This window comes from Bactrocera tryoni, chromosome 4 (genome assembly GCF_016617805.1).
Source record: "Bactrocera tryoni isolate S06 chromosome 4, CSIRO_BtryS06_freeze2, whole genome shotgun sequence".
NCBI classification, from domain to species: domain Eukaryota; kingdom Metazoa; phylum Arthropoda; class Insecta; order Diptera; family Tephritidae; genus Bactrocera; species Bactrocera tryoni.
In genome coordinates, this window is record NC_052502.1 from 30566683 (window position 1) to 30590315 (window position 23633).

A 23633-nucleotide genomic window follows, 5' to 3' on the forward strand; every position below is an offset into this window, starting at 1 on the left:
AAAGCATTTTTTATTTAATACTAGAAAAAAATAAAGAAATAAATAATTAATTTAAGCCAAAGGATTTGGATCCCTTCGAGCTTGCTATCCTACTAGTGATTTATTGTTATTAAAAATTATATGCGTTAATTTCATCCATCCCCTACTAATACTCACGTAAAATATAATAAAAAATGAAATGAAAAATTTCAAAAATTGAATTGACTAAACTTTGCATTTTGACAGCCGTGGTAAATAAAGCACAGCACAGTTTGAACGCCACTGCACCTTTCACATCCGTCATCGCATAAGTAAGAAAAGTCAGTTGGTCGCGCCTAAAACTGTGATTTCCGCGTATAAGTGCGTTTATTCCGTAGCAAAACAATTCAATTCGGTAAATCGGTCATTAAGTGATGTATAATTAAGTGAAAATACAAGTTTATTCGTATTTCGGTGTTGTGATATGTTTAGCATTAAGTATCGAAACGAATTGTTGCTTAAAAACGAAATTCTGATATTCCTTCGCTGCATCGGCACACACCAGCGGCTGGCGTGGGTTATCTGCATAGCATTTCAATAGTTTGTGCTCCAATTTCTTCAGGTTCTCGCTGTGCACTGCAGCAAAGCGTACGGGTTTGCCCAGCATGGCTTCCAATTTCTCCAAAGTTTTCACATATTGCGCTTCCTGCAATTCATTTGATTTCATCGCCAACAAGCTGGCCTCTTTGTCTTTGCCCTTGAAGAAGCCACAGGTGCAACAGCGTGCACAATGTATGGGTTCGTCTTTTGTTGGTGCCGGCACTGCAACTTCGGCAATTTGTTGCTTGGCACTTTCCAGGCGATTTATAACGCTTGGTGTGACGTGTATGGCGCTGGCACGCACTGGATTGATGATGTGCGCCGTTTGTGGCGTGGAATTTCCTGCACCCATCGGTAAGTGGTTAATTTGTTGCAATAAATTAGATGCTTTTCTTTATGAAATACTTTTTACAGTCGTTTGAAAATTGCAAATTATATTTCGTTATAGGTTTTTTGGAAATTTTCAATTTGACTCGAATTTATTAAAATGTCAATCGGATTTTTTTGACACTTAGCAACAGGTGAGTACACTGTGAATAAATTGTGTGCATGATTTGAATTATGATTATTTTTTTTATTTTGTGTAGAAAATAATTTGTAAAATTTAGGTAATAACTTTTAATTTTAATGTTGTTTGTTTTGGGTAAAATATTCTGCTATAAATATATGTACATATATTCGAAAAAATTTAAAATTTTCGTAGAAAGTAAACTAATAACTGCATAAAAATATAAAATATGCAAATTGTTTAATTATGTTAATATATGAATCTACTTACATATATACAGTTATGTTCAAAATAATAGAAGTGTATATGATAAATAAGTGTATTTTAATTTTAACTCAACTTTTATTCACAACTAATTTTAAGTCAGATAGCGTCAAGGAATTAAGGCTGTTCGCTTTCGTCAAACTGTTGCCTCTGAAAACACTCTACACAGCTCCTGGTATGCTTCTTGTTATTCTTCTTCCTGTAACTTTTTCGATAATTTTATATCAGTATATTATTGAGCTAATCCATAATTCCTTGCAATCTATATGTAAGACATCCAACACTACGTGAGAAGCAAATATAAACCGTTATTCAAGGTATTAGAGCAGCTTTGGAAATTCCTGTCTATTGCATGCAAAATTAAAAAGTGAAAGGTTCTTTATATTAGGTATACGGTATACGATATTGACCCGATTCAACCCAGTTTTGATACACAGGACTCAAACAATTGTTCACAGGGTCACAGGGAGGCACACACTAATGCCATTATTCGTGCAAAGTTTTATCCCGTTATATTAATTTCTTCTTGGTTTGTGTATTAAAAGCTGAAGATCTGAAGCGCGTTGTCCGATTCTGTCCATTTGAGTACTGTGATATAGAAATATGAGGAGAATGCCACGTACTAAATTTTGTCAAAATCGATCGGCCGAGTCCCGAGATATGAAATTTTACCAAAAAGTTGCAACACCTATCGTTCGATTTTCACACCCGCTTCCATAAAGCTTTCTTATAGCATCTTGGTGGTAAAATTTAATGTCTCTGGCGTAATGAGTTACTGATTTATTACGTTTTTAGTAGTTTTGAACAGTACCGTTATATGAGGAGTGAGCGGTGATATCTTCCGATTTCATACATTTTCATACTGTCGATAGGATTTTTTATAATATTTGCACTCAGCAAATTTGGTTGTTGCAGCTTTAGTAGTTTAGGAGATATGTACACTAAATTTATTAGAGGATAAGCGCACACTTTTTCAAAAATTTTTAGCCACAGTTGTCCCTTGTGCCCTCTGTGTCGAATTACAGTTTTATATCTTAATTTACTGCTCAGTTTTTATGCACTCGTAATTCTTTTTGTACTAAGGAACCCGCATACCAAGTTTCATCAAGGTATCTCAATTTGTACTCAAGGGTTCGGGTTATTCGAATAATTTTGAAAGCCCTAATACATATGTATATACCGTTATGCTGTTAAAAAGGACAGTTAATCGTAACAGACAATGATAACATTCTCTGTTAAGAAAACATAACTTAACATTTTCTGTTGCATTAACACTTTTTCCTACAAACGTGTTGCATACAACATGCAACCTCCGTTAGCGCACAATTCGGTATGGACGAACAAAAATTGTAAATTTTCTTCAGTTGTATTTTGTGAAACGCCGGTATTAGATGGGTGCGCGCATACGCGTCGTTTATGTGTGTTAAAACGAAGTATGTTTTTATTAGAATTATTAAAAATAATACAAAAATTGAGTGTTTCCAAACGCGTCTAAACGTAACGAGTTATAAATATAACGAAATTCGAATAAGAAACGGAATGATATTCAAATTGTTTTAAATACATAATTTACTTTTTTCAATGCTGAAAATTGTGCCTTTTAATTAAGCGTATTCGCAACGAATAAGAGCAACGGTAAACTATAAGTGAATAAATTTACACATTTATTGAAAATATTTTTACGCATTGTCCAAGTATAAAACGATGTGTTTGAAATAAGTAAGCTAGCGTGGCATAGATTATTATAAATTAAGTAAGAATTAAAAATACACAGGTGTATGTAATCGCAATTTTTTTGTTGGTGTGTATGTGTTTTTATTATTATACAGCCAGTGGTAAAAAAGTGTATTTGCTTTAGCGGTATATTGTTTTCATTGGTATGCAGGTTCATACATGCTCTTGTATAAGTGTTATTGTTTGTTTACAAGTTCGTTCATTTATTTCGTATGTATGTGCACGAAGTTAAAATAGTACGTGTGGACAATCAATGCCGACGTCGATAAGAATTCAATAGTGTGACAATTAGTAAACCGCTCGTTTGTGTATGGAATCGTGGAAATATTAGTACTAGAAAACTTTATACTTACGTGCACGATATACTTGTATGTACAGCTTGTTAATTTATGAAGTACTATCTACTGAATTTTGTTTTGCGGTGACGAAGTTTATCTGCTTTTTACATATACATATGTATGTATGTATATGCATGTGCGTATGATCATATTTACTAGTGATAAGCGCTGACTTACCGGTGAAATCTAATGGGTTGATAAGAATCGCGGGTGAAGCTTTTGCTCGCCAATTAAGTTTATGTTCAAGGAGTAAATATCTTAAATAAATAACAGTAAACGAAATTAATATATTGTGCTTACAGCCGTAAATTTGCAGAAGTGAAAAAAAAACAATCAGTAAATATAATATTAATTTGGCTAAATGGAAAGCAAATTGTGAATATGTACTAGTATGAGCGTTGATAAATTTTGAAGACTAAATAAAATATAAATCATTATACATATGTATATTATACTTTAAACAAATTAATAGTAGTAGTGATAATAGGTAATAAAAAATTAATCACGTAAATAATGATAATAATTAAAGATACAAAAATAATTAATTAATTAAATATAACTGAAATGAAAAAAAAACTGAATTAAAATGAGGTGAAACGAATTCAAGAAAATCGAGAAAGTTAATATAAAAAATTAAATTTACAGAAAATAATTTATTAAAAAATTATACTGAACCAAATTTAATTAAAATTAAATTAATCAAAAAAAAATTATTTAATAATAAGAAATATAATATCTAAACCTAAAAATTAAATTAATTAAAAAATTAAGTGATATTAAGAAGTCTTAAATAATTACCAGTAATCAATTAAATTTTTTCTGCTTAATTTTTTAATGTGCATAAATAAAAATAGTAGTGAGGTAAATTTATTTAATGTAAATATAAAGGAAAATGTTAATATGTTCGCGTATGAGTTTTAACTTATTATTTAGTTTAATTAAAAATTAAATAACGTAATATAATAAATAGGTGGATTTACTCAAATATGTGTACATATGTGAATTTATAATTTTAAAAAAATATAGCTATAATAAAAAAAAAAATAATTATTTTTGATTACAAAAATAAAAAAAATAAATAAATTAAACAAGTTTAACTGAAATGAAATGAAACTATAAACAAATTACAAATTAATATTATAAAAATTAAATAAAATAAAATTATTATTATAGAATTAATATGAAATTATATTATATTATTAATATATAAAACTAGTTTTTTATTTCAATTAATAAACTAATGTAAAAAATTTAATTAATTATTAAAAAATTTATACAATGAATTATTACAGAAATTAGTTTTTTAATTTAGCTATACAATGTTTAGTAAAAAATTTAATTATGTTAATTAAGTATTAATTCTTTAAAGAAAACGTAATTAAAAAAAATTAACTAATTAAATAAGTTTAACTGAAATTAAATAGAACTAAAAATAAATTGCTTATAAATATTATACAAATCAAATAAAATAATTTAATTAATACAAAATTCTTTAAAACTACGTGTGCTCTTCCGATCTTTATAAAACTATTTTTTTATTTAAATGAATAAATTAATATAATTTTGTTAACAATTAAAAAAAAAAATAAAACAAATTATTACAGAAATTGATTTTAACTTTTTTTATTTAGTTATTACATATTTAGTATAAAATTTATTTCTGTAAATTATTAATTTTTTATTAAACTCTTTTATTTAAAAAATTAAAAAAAATTAAATTGACAAAAACTGTTCGCAAATAATGCACAACTTCAATGCATGAATTAAAATTATAAATTGAATTATTTGACAAAAAAAATAATTTTGTATGTCATGAAATCAAATTGAATACAAATTTAAAAATGAATCGTGAATATTTAGAAATACTTCTTTATAAAATAAAATAACAACATTAAGTGAAAAAAATTTAAATAAATTCACCAAACTATATCAACTAAAAGATTTTAAATAAATACTAGGAAAAGTAAAAACTAAAAAATAAGAATATTAAAATGAATTAATTAATAAAACAAAAAAATTTATAAAAGGGCTTCAAATTAAATTCAATTTAATAAAAAAATCGTATAATTTTGTACATATATGTATTTAGATTAAGTTGGTAATAACGAATTATTGCAAATTATATAATATTATAGAAAAAATTGAATAAATATATAGAAAAGTAAAAATAAAATCATGTAAAAATAATTAAAAATAAATAAAATTACAAAAAAGTAAAAAAAAAAATTGAATTGCTACAAATTAATTGAAATTGAAAAAGTCTTATAATTCATTAAATATAAATTAACATATTTAAATTAATTTGTAAATAATATACATATAATCGCAAATTATTTTAAATAAAAATCCAATAAATGTTTGGAATAGTGAGAATTTGCTTCAAGTTAAGCGAAATTGAAAAAAAAATATTATATACAATAATTATATTTGCATCAACATTTTTAAATTAATTTACTAATAACAAATCAAACAAACAAATTTTCTCAAGTTAATTTGCAAAACATGTGCACAAACAGAGCAGCGACAGCAACAATGCAAAGCTAAACAAACAATAATTGTGCATAGTATAGGTAATCTGAATAAATAACAACAAAAAATACAGCGAAGAGTGCAAAACAGCGACACTACCTGTTGCTTAGCCATACGTTTCATACGCGCATGCATAGTGTTGAAGAAATGTACATACATACATACTATATACATACAAATGTACATACACCCATACATATGTACATGCCTGCCAAGGTTAACTGTTCAGCATTGCTGCACATCCAAAGTCACACCAATGTGCTAGTGCAACGAATTGACTAGAGAGACCTGCTCGGCAGTGTATTTGGGCACGTCTTGAATACAGCTCTAGCGTAACAGCGCTTAGAATGCAATGCGTAGCCAACAATGTGGCACCACTACAACGTGTTTTGCTCTTCAAGCATGCAAAGCTATGCAGCACACGAGTGTGCCAGCGATTCCAATGTGCTACGTTTGCACACACTTACGTACAGGTGGGGGGCAACAAAAATTGGTCTATAAATGTATGTATGTATGTATGTATGTATATAAAGGAGGGATGATAAATGCAAATACGCGAGCATTATAAAGTGGCGCGAATTGTTCCGATTGTGATTAGCGCGCTTATCTGTCCGGATTTTTACCTCGCACTTCTTAACGCTTCGATTAGCAAATCTGTGCAAAAAATTAAATGCGCGCATTTTGCATATTATCCACAATTCCAATTTCAACTTTAAGTAAAATCAATTTCACACTTGTGGTATGCCATAAGAACGCGCTCAGCTGGAAAACCCGCGTACATGAGAAGGCAACTCGCAACGTGTATGAAACATGTAGCGAAAGAGGATGTGAAAATAACGAAATAAAAGTAAATAAAAAACGAAGAAAAAGTAAAAAATAATAAAAAAAATGAAAGAATAAAAGAATAAAAGCGTAAAAACATTTTAAGCGGCAAAGCGTACTGAAGCCGCGAAAGTAGCGGAAAGACAAACTAAGCTAAAAATAATAAAAAAAATACAGCATTTCGTTTCAAAAAACGAAAAAGCGGAAAAGAAGTCGAAAAAACGCTCACAACGTGACTGCTGACCGGTTTTTAAAGCGTCTAGTTGGCGTTTTTGTTTTGTAGAAGCGTGTTGTTGATGTTTTATTTTTGCCACAACCGCGGCTAATACTAATTTGATGGCCTAGTGTTGGTGTTTATTGTTTATTCTGCTGTTGCGCTTTGGCGTTCTTCTGACATTGCGCGCTTTGTGTCTTTTCCGCATTTTTATGTACCATACACATAGTAAAGAAGAGAAGTAATCTTTCATTTTCTAATGTTTTGCAAAAAAAAAAAAATGAAATAAAATATTAAAGAATAAAAAAATTAAAAAAATATAAAATATTAATTAAAAAAATAAAGTTGTTCTGAACTGATGACCTTTTAGGGTTAATTTTCAAAAAAAAAAAAATATATGCTAAACTCGTGCACATACATTCGGATTGTTTCAGTGAAAATTTCATGACATTTTTGTTTTCAAATGGTTGTAACCGTAAAAAAAAAATCCTTCGTCCAATTTTTTAAGAATTGTATTTCAAAGACCTGTGTAAAAATTCATGAAATCGTTTGAGTAGTTCTAGAGATCTTGCCAATCGACTTCAAAAACACAATTTCGAGAAAAACGCGTTTAAAGGCAGTGCACTTAGCCTAGCTAGCCTCGAGAGCACAAGTTTTCAAGACTGTACCTCTGAAACTATTACTCGGATCATTTTGAAAACTTAGGAATTGTAGAATTTAGTGAGACAATAATATACCCGAAAAATTGCATATCATTATCTCAAAAACTAAGAACTTGGTTTTTGAGATATTGATATGCAATTTTTCACATATATTTTTCTCCTCAAAAGACTTCCCATTTGTGGAAACTGCTAATATCGAACCACTATAGCATATAGCTGTCATAAAAATTGAACGATGAAAATCAAGTTTTTGTGTGAAAAAATGTTCGGCATAAATATAGCCTTTGAATATATTATTCAGATCGGACCACCATAGCTTAAAGCTATCATACAAACTGGCCGATCAAGATAAAGTTCTTGTATGAAATCTTTTTTATATTTTTTCAAACGACTTTCTTGTATATATGTATTTTGATGATTTTATGTCTTTTACACTATTCGTATTCAGTTATCACTCAAAACACACATTTTTTTTGGAATATTACTGCATCATAAAAAGAAAACAAAACAGCTATTTTGACATTAGGAGTGTTAGGATTAATATCAAACTGATGTTTTTTTTTTGTGTTAGTGTCTCAACTTTATGTTATTGATGTTATGTTTTCTAACTACTAAAATATTTATCGGTATATTATAAATTTAAATTTTATAATTTATTTTAATTTACGAAAATATTTAATATTTCCACTAAAAATCTCATCCCTTTTCTCCTTTTTTATTTAGATATCATAACGAATAAAAAATCGAATTAAAAATCATCAAAAATAAAAAGAAACTCGAATCAAATATATTTATAGCAAATTAAATTAAATAAATATAAAAATAAAATATAATTAATTATAAATGCATATAAATATGTGCGTGCATCGCTAAAAAAGTTTTCCTCTAAATTTAAATGCATGAAAAAGTGTCAAAACGCATATGAAACCACAATAAAATATTAAATAAAGTGCTGAAAGTGTTTTCGAAAATAAAATAGTGAATTTTGTTTGTTTGTCAGTTTGTGATATTTAACAACAACAATTCAATATGAGTGGTTATTATATTAAGCAACCGCCACTCGCTTCCAGCCGCTCGACGCTGCCACATCCACATTATAAAAGTGCCAATAGTCTACAAACAGCAACAAAGTTTAAATCTGCACTACTTCGTCGCTTTTCATTAACAAGTTTAGTGCTGTTATTTTGCTGCATCTTTTCACACATTCCACACAGCGACGCCTTCAACCTGGAGAATCGTTTGCCAATAGTCAAGTATGGACCACATGCGAACTCATATTTTGGCTATTCCATAGCAACACATACGGTGGGCGAATACAATTGGCCGAATAACACAAAATGGTGAGTGAAAATTAAGTTATATAAATTAATAAAGAAAATTAGATATAGTATACTAGTATAATTTGAGAGTTCTGAACCCTCAGCGTGTGGGTGCTTCCTAAGTTCAATAGAGCTTGTCTTGTGGGATTTGTATTTAAACGCCTAACCAGTTTTTAAGTATTAAGCAGAGGAATATAATCTGATTGGCCTAATCGAGAGTCAACGTTTTTTTTACTAAATAACTCAAAGTCATTTGCTTAAAATTACCTTAAAATAGAAATCAGGAATATGTCAGTGGTTTTTCTGTATTGAATTATCCTTAATATATATGAACTTAGAACTCACTTATATACCTTTATATATGCTTAGCTGAAAATGTTTACCCTAGTCTTCAGTGGTCAAATGCTAGTCTATATAAAGGGTGGTCCTTTTCAAGGTTCCCTACTTTTTTAAAGAAAAAACATAGAAACTTCAAATTGAATGAGGAATTTTTATTATCATTCGAAAGAACATTCTTCGGCAGTTATTTTTTGAATATTACTTCTTTTAAATGTTGGCCGCGGCTACGCCTGAGATGGTGCATCCGTTGAATCCAATTTTCGGTGACTCGTTCGAGCATTTCGACTCGTAACTGGCGAATGACAGGCGTGATGTTTTGCTCCAAGACATGAATCGAAGCGGAATTGTCCGCATATAGGTACTATAAACTCTATATATTCCCACAGGAAAAAGTCTAACGATGTGATATCACACGATTTTGGTGACGAATAGACCGGTCCAAAAGTGAAAGTATCTGCTCCCTTTATTAACATCAAGGTCATCATTAGAAAACATACATTTTTCTGGATTAAGATGCCAGTCTTAATCATTCTACTAGTTCCTATAGCTATAATAATTTCTTATATCAATTTGTAATTTCGGTTCCTGCTGGTCTGACCTTTGAAATATTTGTGGAATAAAATCAAAAAAAAATTAAAACCCATAAAAAATGTTTGTAGTCCAAATAATATTTCTGTCCATAACGAATATGTTTAGCATCCTTAACTTATGGGAGTATTCTAGTCTAAAACTTTGAAAAAAATGAAAATTTTTTACAAATAATTAAAAAAAATCGAAAGTTTTTTGTTTAAATTTTTTGATATTGTAGGTATTCAAAAATGTTTTCCTAAAAGGATTTTCGAAAATTCAAATTATTTTCAAAGTTTTAACCGATTTGGTGCCGTGGCTTAAGGGTATGACGAAAGCAACGTTTTTCGATACGGCCGTCTCGATTCTTAGTTCTAACCAGTCGATTTACTTGAAATTTCCTCTATCAAGAGGCATAATTTTTTCGAAAATTTATTATTTTTTCTGAATTTTTAATATTGATAAAAAAATTATAAAAAATGGGCAGTAAAAATATTAATTACGTTTATACCAATTGCCATAAACGATCGAAATTTGGGCAGCCAGACTAAAATACCCTTTTAATAAGGAAACAAAGGTTCATTCATAATTATATTTTATTCAACGTCTCATATAATTCTATCAGAATTAAATTTTAATAACCAGTTTCCCCAATGAAGACGCCACTTAATTCAACACAAATCACATCCTACAACTCAATACTTTTATGCAAATGTGTTAAGCAAAATGATAATTTCACTGGAAACTATTTTGTATGATTCAATAACGCATTGCACTTCAGTAAAATATTGAAGATGAGCACGGTGAAAAAATATCCGAGAGATAATTATAATAAATAAAGTGATCTTCCCTGCAAGCAAAAGATTTATAAAACTGGTATTCAAACATTTATATACATAAGTACCTATGTATGTATGTACGCAGATTTGTATAATTTACATATTCATACACACCGGCAGTCATCACAAAATAAACAAACTACATTAAAGAAAACATGCAGTTATCTGCAAAAATTCCGCGAACTCGCACACATTCTCATAAATTTAATTGCAACTGCACCCCTCTTTTTTATAAAAAAAGTATACTAAGAATTAAAAGCACAAAATTTAAATTTTAAATCAATATTTGCAGCAATTGGAAAAGAGTATATAGATAACAAATTATGTAAACGCATATCCACATATATAAATACATACCTGTGAGCCGCTTAAAAATCACGCTCACCAATTTGTTGGCATAAAATCAAAAAGCAAATTTGCGTTAAATTTTAGCAATACTTTAAGTGCTGAGCAAACTGTAACGTGATTCGCAGAAATTCGAAAAGCAAGTATAAAATATTATATAAACGATAAAACCGAATTGAATTAAATTCAAAGATAAATAATTATTTTGACATGTTCAAAACCATTTGCTGTGTCTTTTTAGGAGTATTCTTATTTATGAATTTTTAGTACAATTATTTTCCGGTCATATATTTTGAGGTAACTGGTGAACACAAATACTTTTGAATTTTCTTAAGGGGTTTTCTCGGGTAAAAACAGCCTCTTTTCTACAACTTTTTTCTCATATAAAGAATAAAATATTTTATTAGATTTTTTTGTTGTTACAAACTTACACTATTAGCTAAGAAATTCTGAAATTTTTGGATTTAAGATTTTATATTAAACTCTTTAACTAAAAAAGATGCGATCCGAGTTGGCAGAACAAGTCATTACAAAATCATCTAAAGTGAAAAATACGTGTTTTAGTTAAAACCTCAACTTAAAACTGGGACGAAGAGATAAAACTGAAAATTGGATTTTCGACAGACATTTTTACAAAAAAATTAAAATTTCGGCACATTTTTTTTTATGTAGTTGTAATCGAAAAAAAGTCTTTCGTCCAAGTCTTTAATTTAATTTAATTTCATGAAGATCGGTTAAGTAGTTTTCGAAAAATCTTGCCAACCGACTTCAAAAAAACGGTTTCGAGAAAAACGCGTTTAAAGACGGCGCACTTAGCCTAGCTAACCTCGAGCGCACAAGTTCTCAAGGCTGTATCTCTGAAACTATTACTCGGATCAACTTGAAAACGTAGGACAATATTCTACAGATGTTGTAGAATTTAATAAGACAATAAAAAAAATCGAGTTTTTGAAACCCGTAAACCCATGTTACTCCTTAATTTTCAGGTTATATATTTTAAAGTGATATTTTTAGAAATCACATTGTTTCCCTTTTTAAACTGTTCAAATATATGACAGATAAGATAACGCATGCAAAATCTTGGTGACTAACCTGTAAACATTTAACATTTTGTCAAGCTAACAGCAAACTGTACTTTGTACCCTTCTTGGTATGCAATACATTTCTCAAATACCTTGTCGGCTGAGTGTACAATATTTACATTAACAAGGCAACAAAATATTTTATCTTTATCTTAAAATGGAGTTTATTTCGGTACCATAGATCAAAATATTTGTTTTCCTGAAAATTTTTAAAAACTGTTTGTTGAACACATTGTATACTCTCCCCCTTAGTCGATACCATATGAAAACTAATACTCCGCTTGCATTAATTGATTTGCACTTTCTTACGATTTATATCAGTTTGTTCGATTCAGCATTTCCTAAAGTCCGGCTACCGAATAGCTAATATACATATGTATGTATACTACAAATAATTTTTCTGAGATATTGCTTTAAAAACTTGCTTGTTCGAAGACTTCTGTTAGCGAATAGGAACATTACCATCTTTGCATACTAATTACATACAACACTCCCAGAATATCGATATTTCCTCATAATATAAATTCAACATTTGCGGTTTTCCGCCTATTTCGAAAAAAAAGTTGCTTATATCTACAAACCAAACGAAAAGAGCATATCACACATTGATTCATATTTTAACAGAATCACATCATTGAACGGTTCAGCGTTCATTGGCCACCGAAATACAGCTAATGCATATGAATCTAAATATTTACACTTGTAGATATGTATCTCCATAAGGTTTTATGCAATATCTGACAAGCAATTTGAGCAGAATTACTCTGAAAACACCACAAAATGAATTTCCGCAATAACAATTTGCTGCTATTTTTAGCTATTTTACATTTGCACAATAATATTGTATAAACTGACGTCAGTATACAACCGTTGCGTCTCTGACGAAACCATTTGGGATAGACTTATGTAGGCCTCGTGAATTTGGTTTAAATAAATATATTTTTGGTCTGAAGATTTACACAATATGTACATATATGACTTCAACATTGCCTTCCTCGATTCGATTTCTTGTTCGATTCGCCACTTTGCATCGTATCAAAAACTTGTCTACATATTTTGAAATAATTCGATTGGTTTTTAGTTTTAGTACATAACAATTGACATGTGAATTTATAGATTAAGATATGTATATGACCAATGCCATTTGATCCATTTCGAGGTTCTCTACTTTTTTTAAAGAAAAAACACAGGGACTGCGAATTTAATGGGGAATGGTTATTATCATACGAAAGAACATTTTTTGGCATTTCTTTTTTGAAGATTATCTTTTTAAAATGTTCGCCGCGGCTACGTCTCAGATGGTACATTCGTTGAGTCATGTTTTCGATGATTCGTTCGAGCTTAGGCTGGTGACTGGCGAATGACACGTGTGATGTTTTACCCCAAGGCCTGAATTGCATCGGGATTGTCCGCATAGACTTTAGACCTTACATATCTCATGATCATGATCTTGGTGGCCCAAAACGTGAAATTATCTGCTCATCGAAGTTTTCTCTCAATAAATGCATTGACTGATGTGATGAGATCATGAGCTTCAATTTCAGTTTCATTGTTTTCAACGGCATCATTTTTGAAGAAATATGAAGAAATGATTCCACCGGCCTATAAATTACACCAAACTGTTATTTTTTCTGGATGAAATGGCAGTTCTGGAATATCTTTAGGTTGCGCTTTGTCCCAAATGCAGTAATTTTGCTTGAAATGCTTGCAGAAATGGGCCTCATCGCTAAACAAAATTTGGCGCGAAAACGTCGGATCTTCTTGGGATTTTTCAAGAGCCCATAGAGCAAATACGAGTATTATCGAATAATGAATGCTTGGTCTCAAATAGGGTATGAGCCTGCCAATAGGATGCTTAGTAGGCCTATTATTTTGACCATAGACAGTAGTGAGAACATTATTTATAATAATATATCATTTCGACTACTTTCTTCTGCTCAACACACCTTCAAATGGCGAATCGAACAAACAATTAGTATAAATAAAGTGAAAATAGAATAGCTAGCGCTTATACCACTTTTTCGAGACATAAACAATACTGTCTGTTATTTCAATGCTCAAATTTAGCTAGCAGACAAGTGCCGAATCGAACATGACTGCTTTGAATAAAGAGCATAAATTTATGTGAAATTAAGTAATTTAGACGCAGTGTAAACTTAAGCCAGTTTATTGCGTGTTTTCGTTGTTCGCATAAATTATGTGCAAAAAGGAAAATTTTATTAAAATTTATGCCATACAATTTATATTACACCAACAAAAAGAATTATATAACTACATATGTATATATTTATTCGAGTACATATGTCGGTATGTATGTTGTATATCATTTAAACGTACAAACGTGTTTACCATGCTCCAATGGCGCACATGTACGGGTGCTGCTGTTGTTGGTGTAGGGCGTTGTAGGCGCCGCATTATTGTTGAGTGAGCCGCGTGGTACGTAATTTTTAGGGCGTAGCAGAATCGTCTGCCAATTTTGTTCTTATCTTATGCGTCTACATGTTATTGCTATGTAGCTTTGGTATGTATGCGGACTTACTCGAACATATGCCATAATGCTTGAAAATGTTGAAAACAATTATAGCAAATAGCGTGGTAATCTACGAAGCTCAGTGCAATGATGTCATTAGTTTGGCCATTTGCGGCATGGATTTCAGTGTTTATACTTCATACATTAGACATACATATGTACATATATATTAATACAATGTAGCTGTTTTTGTTGTTCTTGTTGTTGTTGTGCATATTTTACAATTTTCGCTGCACGATTGTAAACTTTTGTTCCTAATTTATTAATTACTATATTATTCTTCTGATGGAGAACTGCTGCTAAAAGTTGATTTTTTTAATTGTTTAATATGTGTATATTAAGGTGAGCCAATGTACAGAGAAAAAAAAAAGTTCAGTAGGTCGAGTTTTACTCACCAACAAGAATTAAAGTTAAGCTAAAAATCTTATTTCTCAATTCTCTTATAGGTTAACTTTTAACCTGTAAATTCAAAAGGTTAGATTTTTTTACACCCTAATGCGCACTCTATATTGATGTATGTATGTATTTTATGATTATTGCTTGTTGTTCCCTTTTCATTTATGCACAAAATGAACTTGATGGATTGTAAAATTTATGACTACTATTGTTGTTGTAGTGCTTGTTCTTAGTTGTACATATATTGAGAGTCTTTGGCCCAAATAAAAATTTATGAGGGTTCTGAAAATTTAGGATTATCTCAATGTTAATTTGGTTAACCTTGTTCTACGAAGGCTTACGTAATGACAGATATCAAAAACGTTACGGCGCTTATCACTCACCTAATCGATGAAGTGAATAATCGTATACGAATAGCTGAAGCTCTCGTATCTGTGTATGTTGAGTATGTTCATATTTATTATTACGAGAATATTTTTATTACGAGAAATTTTTGATTAGTTGATAGCGCTCGATGAAGGCTCTTCGAAACGCTATAATAAAGATAACGGGAAATAAATTCTGGGAAAGCCCTTCATTTTTATCAATGACTGACAATTGTTTTATAAGATTAGTTATATAATATACATATGTACATATACATATATATAAATATATAATATATAACAGGTCAATTCAAAAGTTCCCGGACTGACACGCAGTTGGCTCTACTAGAATTATGCCCATATGATTTTTAGTAATCCCTTACCTTCAAAGGGCACTGGTGTAAACTTGACAGCTTTCGGATCTTTAGTTTGTGAATTATAAGATTTTGCGACTATTTCCTGTTATCGGATCTCAAAAGAATTCTCGCGGAGAAGAAATTTTCTTCGAATGAAGAGGTGGTCGCCAAAGCTGAGGCCGGCTATAATATACAAGTATAGCACAAAAGGGTATAAAAAGATTGCTATCTTCACTAGAATCGATCAGCCAAGGCAGCTTATGCTAAAGTGGTTCGATGTGAATAATATGTTCAGGGATTGTAGCGCTGCCTTGGAAAATAGTTCTGTCGAATTTTGAGAATACAATTTTTCAAATAAAACCTACAGTATATGAATTTGATTGGTCCGTTTGTATGGTAGCTATATCTTATAGTGGTCGGATATCGCCGGTTCCGAGATACATATGAGCAGCTTCTTGATGATAGAAGAACTGAGGGGTTTCGTACTCACTCAGTTAAGTAAAAAATAATAATTCTTCATATACCTCTTTTTAAAAACTAATTAAATCCTTAGCTTCAACACAATTCTTTCATTCTTTTACCGCTAATTATGCCTCATTAACTGATTCATCGGCTGTTATTACCGGTGTGTATCGGTCATTTGATTTGCTGTTAATTTTTACTGTTCGTTGTTTTTGCTGTTACTCACACACGAACCATTTACCTTCAACGAAACGTCAATTAATTGCACACTTCATCCACGCTCATCAAAATGCCATAAACGTTGCTTGTTTCATTGCGCGCCGTTTTATTTTATTATTTTCCTATAATTTCATTACATATGTACATACTATACATATATATTTACATGTGTATGCAAATAAAATATTATTATTGGCAGTGATTGGTGCTTGCTTTCAATATAAAATATTGCACACCACATAATAAGTAAATAATTTCAGTTGTAAACAAGTTGCTGTTGCTGGCATTGTTGTTGGCGCATATAAAAACAATAGTAATAAATGGGCAAAATGGGTTGAAAAAACAAAATATTAGAAAAATAAGCAATAGAGAAATTAGCAATGAGCCTAGCGTATGTCAGTCATTACTCATAAAAAATGTAAAAAAATGGAAATTAAATAATCATCGCTAAAAAATGACGCAATAAAAATACAACCATTTTTTTTTTATTAATTACACGCTGATTTGTTGTTTTTACTTAATGCTATTAGCTTTATTGTTATAGCGGTATTTGTCATTTGTTTCTCTAAGCAATTAATCTCATCTCAAATTGATCGTGCCAGCCGAAAGGTTGATCGAACACAATCGTTTCTATGTATCGACAAAGCTATGACTAGATCGACTCATAAATGAGCAATCGCGAATTGTGCTCTTTGCTTTTCTTTGTTATTTGATAGCTTTATTTTTGGTCGTTTTGTTTTTTTTTTTTTTAACAAAAGGCAGAAGGTCACTTTTTTAGCTGCGGAATTTTTATTTTATTAATTTTTTTTGTGATTAGTAATTTATGTACATACATACATATATTTATGAGAAATATACACGTTCTTACCTTCTTCCATGCTTCATTTACATTTATTGATCGTTGGTCAGCTTTTTTGTTTAATATTAGTAATATTTAGAAGTTATTCAGAATTGTTGATGATTACTTATGTAGGTTTCTTCTATCGTAATTTACTATAGTGCTCTACGTGGTTTTCATTTACTTAGGTTATCAGTTTTAATACTTTGAACTCTTTATTTCTTCACCTCGCTAGCTGACTAACTACGGAATGAATGAATGAATGATTAATTTGAACAAGTCTAGGTCTTCTAACCTATCTAGCAATTCTTAGCAAGTTTTCTTGGCTAAAGTTTCCTATTTATCTAGTATAATTTCGGCTAATATCAATTGAATTATCATTAAACAAGTTAAGACTTTTGTCTTAAGAGGGTATTATAATCTAGATATCCGAATTATCCAAGAAAAAACTAAAATTTAAACCATATTTTGTATAAAATTTTCGAAAATTTATTTTTTAAATATGTATTGTTCAATAATGAAGAAATTTGTATGAAATTTTCATTATTTTTGAAATATAGTTCAATAATGAAGACACGTAGTTCTATCGTGAAGCGCTTCATTTTTTCAAAGCCTAAGCTGTCAGCTATCAATTTGTCTTTTTTGTAAGGTTGCCAACACATTACATTATAAATGGCCGCATTATTGGCTTAGATTTCTAAGTCGAGAATCAGGTCAACTTAATTCATGGTTATATTACTCTCCATGAGAATCTGATGGATCACAAATTACTTATTCGAGCTTTTTGATTATTCTTGGATTTTACTAATTCAATCGTCGCTGGTTTGTCGCCATGGATCATAGACTAGACGTAGTCCCACAGGAAATAGTCGAACGGCGTCAAATCGCATGACCGAGGCGGCCAATTGACTTGGCTATTTTGTGAGATGACACGTTCACCAAACTTGGTTTTCAATAAATCGGTTGTGACATTCGCTGTGTGGCTTGCCACGCCGTCCTATTGGAACTACATATTTTCCAAGTCCATATCATCCAATTCGGGCCAAAAATAATCGCTTATCATTTAGCGGGGTCTATTCCCATTCACAGCAACGTGCCGGTCTTGATCATCATGGAAGAAGTGCGGGCCAATGACACCGTTGGTTCATAAACTTCACCGAACCGTAATTTTTTCGGGATGCAATGGTGACTCATGGAGCTCGTGTTAATTGCTGCCTGACCAATAGAACATATTTTGCTCATTGACGAAGTCATATAACCAGAATTGAGCCTCAATGCTGAAGATCATTTTTCGATGAAAATTCGAATCATTTTCAAGTTGTTGCTCTGCCCAAATCACGACCATACGAAGATTCTGGTGCGTCAAGCGTTTCAGTTCTTGCATCAGTTTGATCTTGTAAGGATGTAGGCCAAGATCTTTTCGCAAAATTTGCCACACAGACGTCACAGAGATGCCCAACGCTTGAGAACGTTGCAATGGCAAATCTTACTGAAAAGAAATGTCAAAAGAGCGGGAAAAAATTTTCCGTCGTTTGCTGTCCCTATCGGTCTACTTTAAAAACAAGATTACTTGATATACAAGATTACTTTGTTCATAAGAAACTGCCGACAATGGCTTGTTGATGAACTGATCTTCAGAACATTGTCTTGGTTGTATTGTAAAATTTTCAGAGTTGTCTTAAGTTTGGTTGACCAGGATTAATTAAAAGTTAAAAGACAGTTTTTATAATTTTATATTTAGTGCACTAATTTTTTTAAATATCCTACAACAGTTTTTGTCTTTGGAAATTAAGTATCTAAACATAAATTAATCCTTAAAAATATTTATTGTCACTTAATTTAATGAATTAATCCATAGGAGAAAAAAGAAAGTGTTATTTGTATCAAGGGTTACAGAAATTACACTAAATTAATAAAATCACCCTAAAAAATTCGAAAAAATTTAAGGATTGAAAACAACACTAAAGTTATAACCACTTATTCTAGGAAAAGTGAGAAGCGACACAATTTCTGTGTTACTATGAGAACTGTCTACCAGAGAAGTGTCACCAGGGAATTTAATTTGAAAAAAATTGATGATAAACTAAAAATACACAGAAAGAGGTAGACAAACAAACAATAAAAAATCACATAAAATAAATATCCACCGAAATGCAGACGTCTTAAAGTTAATACACAACATTAACGAGACATAAAAATGAGGGCACCTGCATCGCGCCAAGCGAGAACAAAAGAAGCAGGGCACACAAAAAATACAACAACAAATCTACATGTTTGTTGCATGCAACTTTGAATTGCAGCAATAGGCACATTGAACTAAATCGGAAAGAACACGTATTGAAGTATGCGGAGCATGCTTTCTATGTAGAGCAAATTAACCCTTAATGTTGGCGCTCGGTCTCTGAAATAACGAAAAGAGACTTTAATTAAAAATTATATAGAAAACGTGCACAAAAATCACGTGCATTGCATTTCCTTAGGCAACTTTTGTTGAAAAGACGAAGAAATAGAAAAATACCGAAAACAGTTTTGAATGAAAAGCGTTTGGTATAAAAGAAAACGAAGTCGGCTACCGACACGTGCACTAAAAACGTGCCTTTACAACTTTTTTTCTATTGGTCGCATTGTTTCGCCGATTTTGTTCTATGAATCAGTTGCAGGCTGACTCAAATGAATGACTGATTGACTGGCTGATTGCTGCAAGCGATTATAGAAATTTGTACAAGTGGCTGTATACTAAGTTACTTTCATATTTCAATCTCCATTTTGCCTGCGTCTTTCGGTGAAAAGAATTTTCTAAACTCATAAACTGAGCCATAACACACGAATTGCGCCACCAACAGGTAATAAATTACTCGAAACGAATCGTACTTTTCGAACGCACTGTTGACGATGATGAAGTTATCGACAGGATGTCAAGATTATACCTGTCAGATTGTCGCTTAACGATAAGCCAACGAGGTAGCAGCAAGAACAATGACGGAGTGTAGTACCTTCGTCCTGCGCTATCGCAACTGACCGCAGTGGTCATCGGCAGCACGAGCGACGGCGCTCCGACGTAACTCTAATTTACGAGACAGTGCATAAGAAAGGAAAATCGAAGAAAAAAAGAAAAGGTATTGCAGCATAAATAATGCGCCAACACTTAACATCTCTTGCCGTCGCGCCACACTCATTTGTTTTGTCTGCTCAAATATTGCCGGCACATCGACGAACACTACATTTTAAATTCCGAAAAAGTCCCAAAGTGTCGATTAAAGCGTTGCTGCTGCCTTCTTTTCATATTTTTCCTTTCCCCATTTTTTTTATTTTATTTCACTTTCATGTACATACATACCTCCGTTTTTTCTCGTTTGTGCATTCGGCGTGCATGCCCCGGTCGCGTCGTCATTTGCTGTCAATTCGAAAGTGTTGCAACATTTGTCATTCCTTAACTTTTCCATTTCATTTGACATTTTTCAGTGTCACAACTCATTTAACATTTGCAGTATGGCACTCATGCACTAATGAGACTTTCTCAATTTTGTCCTACATTCAGATTCCAGGCCCCCATTGTGCGTGTAAGGAGCGGAAATTCTTTGTAGTTGTGAAAAATTACTCTGTCTCACAGTGGATTATGAGTTATTTACTTGAAACCAGAAACGATTTGTTCATGCTGACATCTGACACGGACTCTTTAAATAAAATCGTATAATGCCGCTAGTGTAAATATTTAACAGTTAACAGTTTTCCATTAATGAAAACAAAATTTTTTAAAACAATAATAGATATTATTAATGATAAACGGGTGTAGTCAGGAAATAAAATGTGCAAGTAGTATGGGTACGTCTTAGCCATAATTAGCATTGTTCGGAATTACTGTTTGGAACAGCTGGAGTTTATACGCGCTGTTAACGTTTTATTAATGTGTTTAATAAAGAAAATAAGCTTAATACAAAATAATTAGACATTTTTATAGTTAATTAAGTTATTTTTTGTACAAATCAAGGGCTCAACAATATGTGTTAAAATTGTCTAAAATAAGAAAAACTCTTAACTTTGGCTGTCTCGAAAATATAGTACTCTTCATAAATAAAATGTGTCCTCACCAGAACTTGTTCAGTTTGTATGGTACCTTTACGCTATAGTGGTCCGATCTAAAAACTTTATTCGAAATTTTCACCGTTGCCTTGGAAATTGATCTATACCAAATTCCGTGAAGATATAAAAAAGTTTTCCGTACAAAAGCTTAATTTCGATCGTTCAGTTTGTATGTCAGCTTTATGCTATAGTGATCCGATATAAGCAGTTTCGACAAATGAGCAGCTTCTTGAAGAGGAAACCACGTTTGCAAAGTTTCAGATGGATATGTAAAAAATTGAAGGACTCTTTTCCGTATATACAAACAGATAGGCGGACGTGGCTTTATCGACTCAATTTCATTCTTCAGGGTGTGTACAGGGTTTAAAAAGTCGAGGCGAGCAGACGTTGACAAAGAAATGGAACAGCAATGAATCCAAGAGAAGTTTTAGTTTAGTTATCGCTAACGCATAAGAGTTCGTAAATCACTCGTGAAGTCTTTGTTCGTCATTGCCCTGTATATTTATGGTAGAAAGAATGGAGCTAACAAAAAACTTATGACTAAAATATTTCGATTTATCGGAGGTTTCGGAATATTTTCTTTTGGAAATTAGTCATTATTTTGAAGACTGGAAGGAATTACTCATCAACCCTTAGATATATTTTCATGCGTCATGCATTCGATTATGTAATATGACGGAATTTACATCCTCGTTGAATCTATGTTCGGATTCGTCATATTACTTATTCTTGATGATAATTTTAGTACATAACTATGCTCTGGACGTCAACAGATTACTTAGCACTCTTAAGGGAAATCGCCTCAGTCTTTCAATATTTATTTTTTAACAGACCGTAAATTAGTTGCTAGATAATATACAGATACAGACAAACTTCTCCGTCACTTTAGGGTTACCTTCCACTACCTTACGCCGGCTCTTGTTTTAAAGACCATTTTCTCAGATCTTAGCTCCGTATAATAGGACGCCGAAAATTGTCGACATTAGGAGATTTCGCTTTCATTTCCTGGGCCCCCTATGTTGGCTATTAGTCTGCAAAGTTGGAAGGTGATTTTCGCTGCCTTTCCTGCAGCGTGCTGGATTTGTACCCAGAAGGTTAGTCTGGGGTCCAGTGATACATCTAGATAGTTTACTACTTTTTGTGTCCTAAGGATATCGATAGTCGTTTGCATACATATTTGGTGTGTGCTTATTTGTTAGCTGTAGTAGCTCTGTTTTTTTCCATATATATTGGTTTCTATAAAAAATAATATTAGGTTGTCAAAAAAGTCTTGCGGTATTTTCCTTTTGGAAAGCTCATTTCACGCGCTAACACGTGTTTGATTGATTGTCGTTTCTTTTAAGTCGTTCGTGAGTTACAGCGTCGCAAACATGGCGCAAAAGAAAGAGAGAAAATCCGGCATATTTTACAGTTCTACTACGATAAAGGTAAAAATGGAACTTAAGCCGCCAATAAAGTTTGTGCAGTTTATGGACCCGATACAGTTTCCATTTCCACCGCACAACGACGGTTTCAACGTTTTCGTTCTGGTGTAGAGTTGGTCGAAGATGCGCCTTGCTCCGGAAGGCCTGTCGTCGAAAATTGCGATAAAATCGCTGAATTGGTCGAAAGAGACCGGCATAGTAGCAGCCGTAGCATCGTAGCATCAAAAATTCATTTCAATTTCAATAAAAAAATAAAAAAATTCAATAAAAATACCGCAACACTTTTTTGACAACCCATTATTATTTTTAATAAGCAGAATATTTGGTAGCCAAACTGCTGGCAAAGTACTTATATCTGACTGAGTGTTATATGACGTGTTAAAATTAGTAGTTTCGATAACCGATTTATCAAAAATTGATAACAAACTGGTGCTTAATCACAATTTTGTCACACCATTTAATGGACGATTTATTTGCGGAACTAATTGTTGCTAAAGCGACAAAAATTACATAATGGGGGGGTAAGTGGAAATTCATCCAAATAAAAAAATATTTATCATATACATACAATTTATTAATTAATAATATTTTTCATATGCGAAATTCTATCATACGCACCCTGTATAAAATCGCACGTAACTAGGGACCTGACCTTTTCTAATGCTGTGCTTGAACTTCACTTGTTTCCACACACCTAACCATAAATCACTTGTAAATACTTATACATATGTATATAAACATATGGTATATATGTGTGTGTGCATAATATGCGTTTCAAGTGAAACATGACAAAAGTAAAATATAAAATAAAAGAATACGAAAGAGGAAGTACAAGAATATTAT

General features: G+C 31.6%; 1 protein-coding gene across 1 annotated transcript; it reads right to left on the reverse strand.

The window, feature by feature from the left end:
• Positions 1–400: 400 nt before the first annotated feature.
• On the reverse strand, positions 401–994 carry LOC120775845. The gene has a single exon (XM_040106212.1). The coding sequence runs from the start codon at positions 908–910 to the stop codon at positions 419–421; it is 492 nt and encodes a 163-aa protein (XP_039962146.1). The 5' UTR covers positions 911–994; the 3' UTR covers positions 401–418.
• Between the last annotated feature and the right edge of the window lie 22639 nt (positions 995–23633).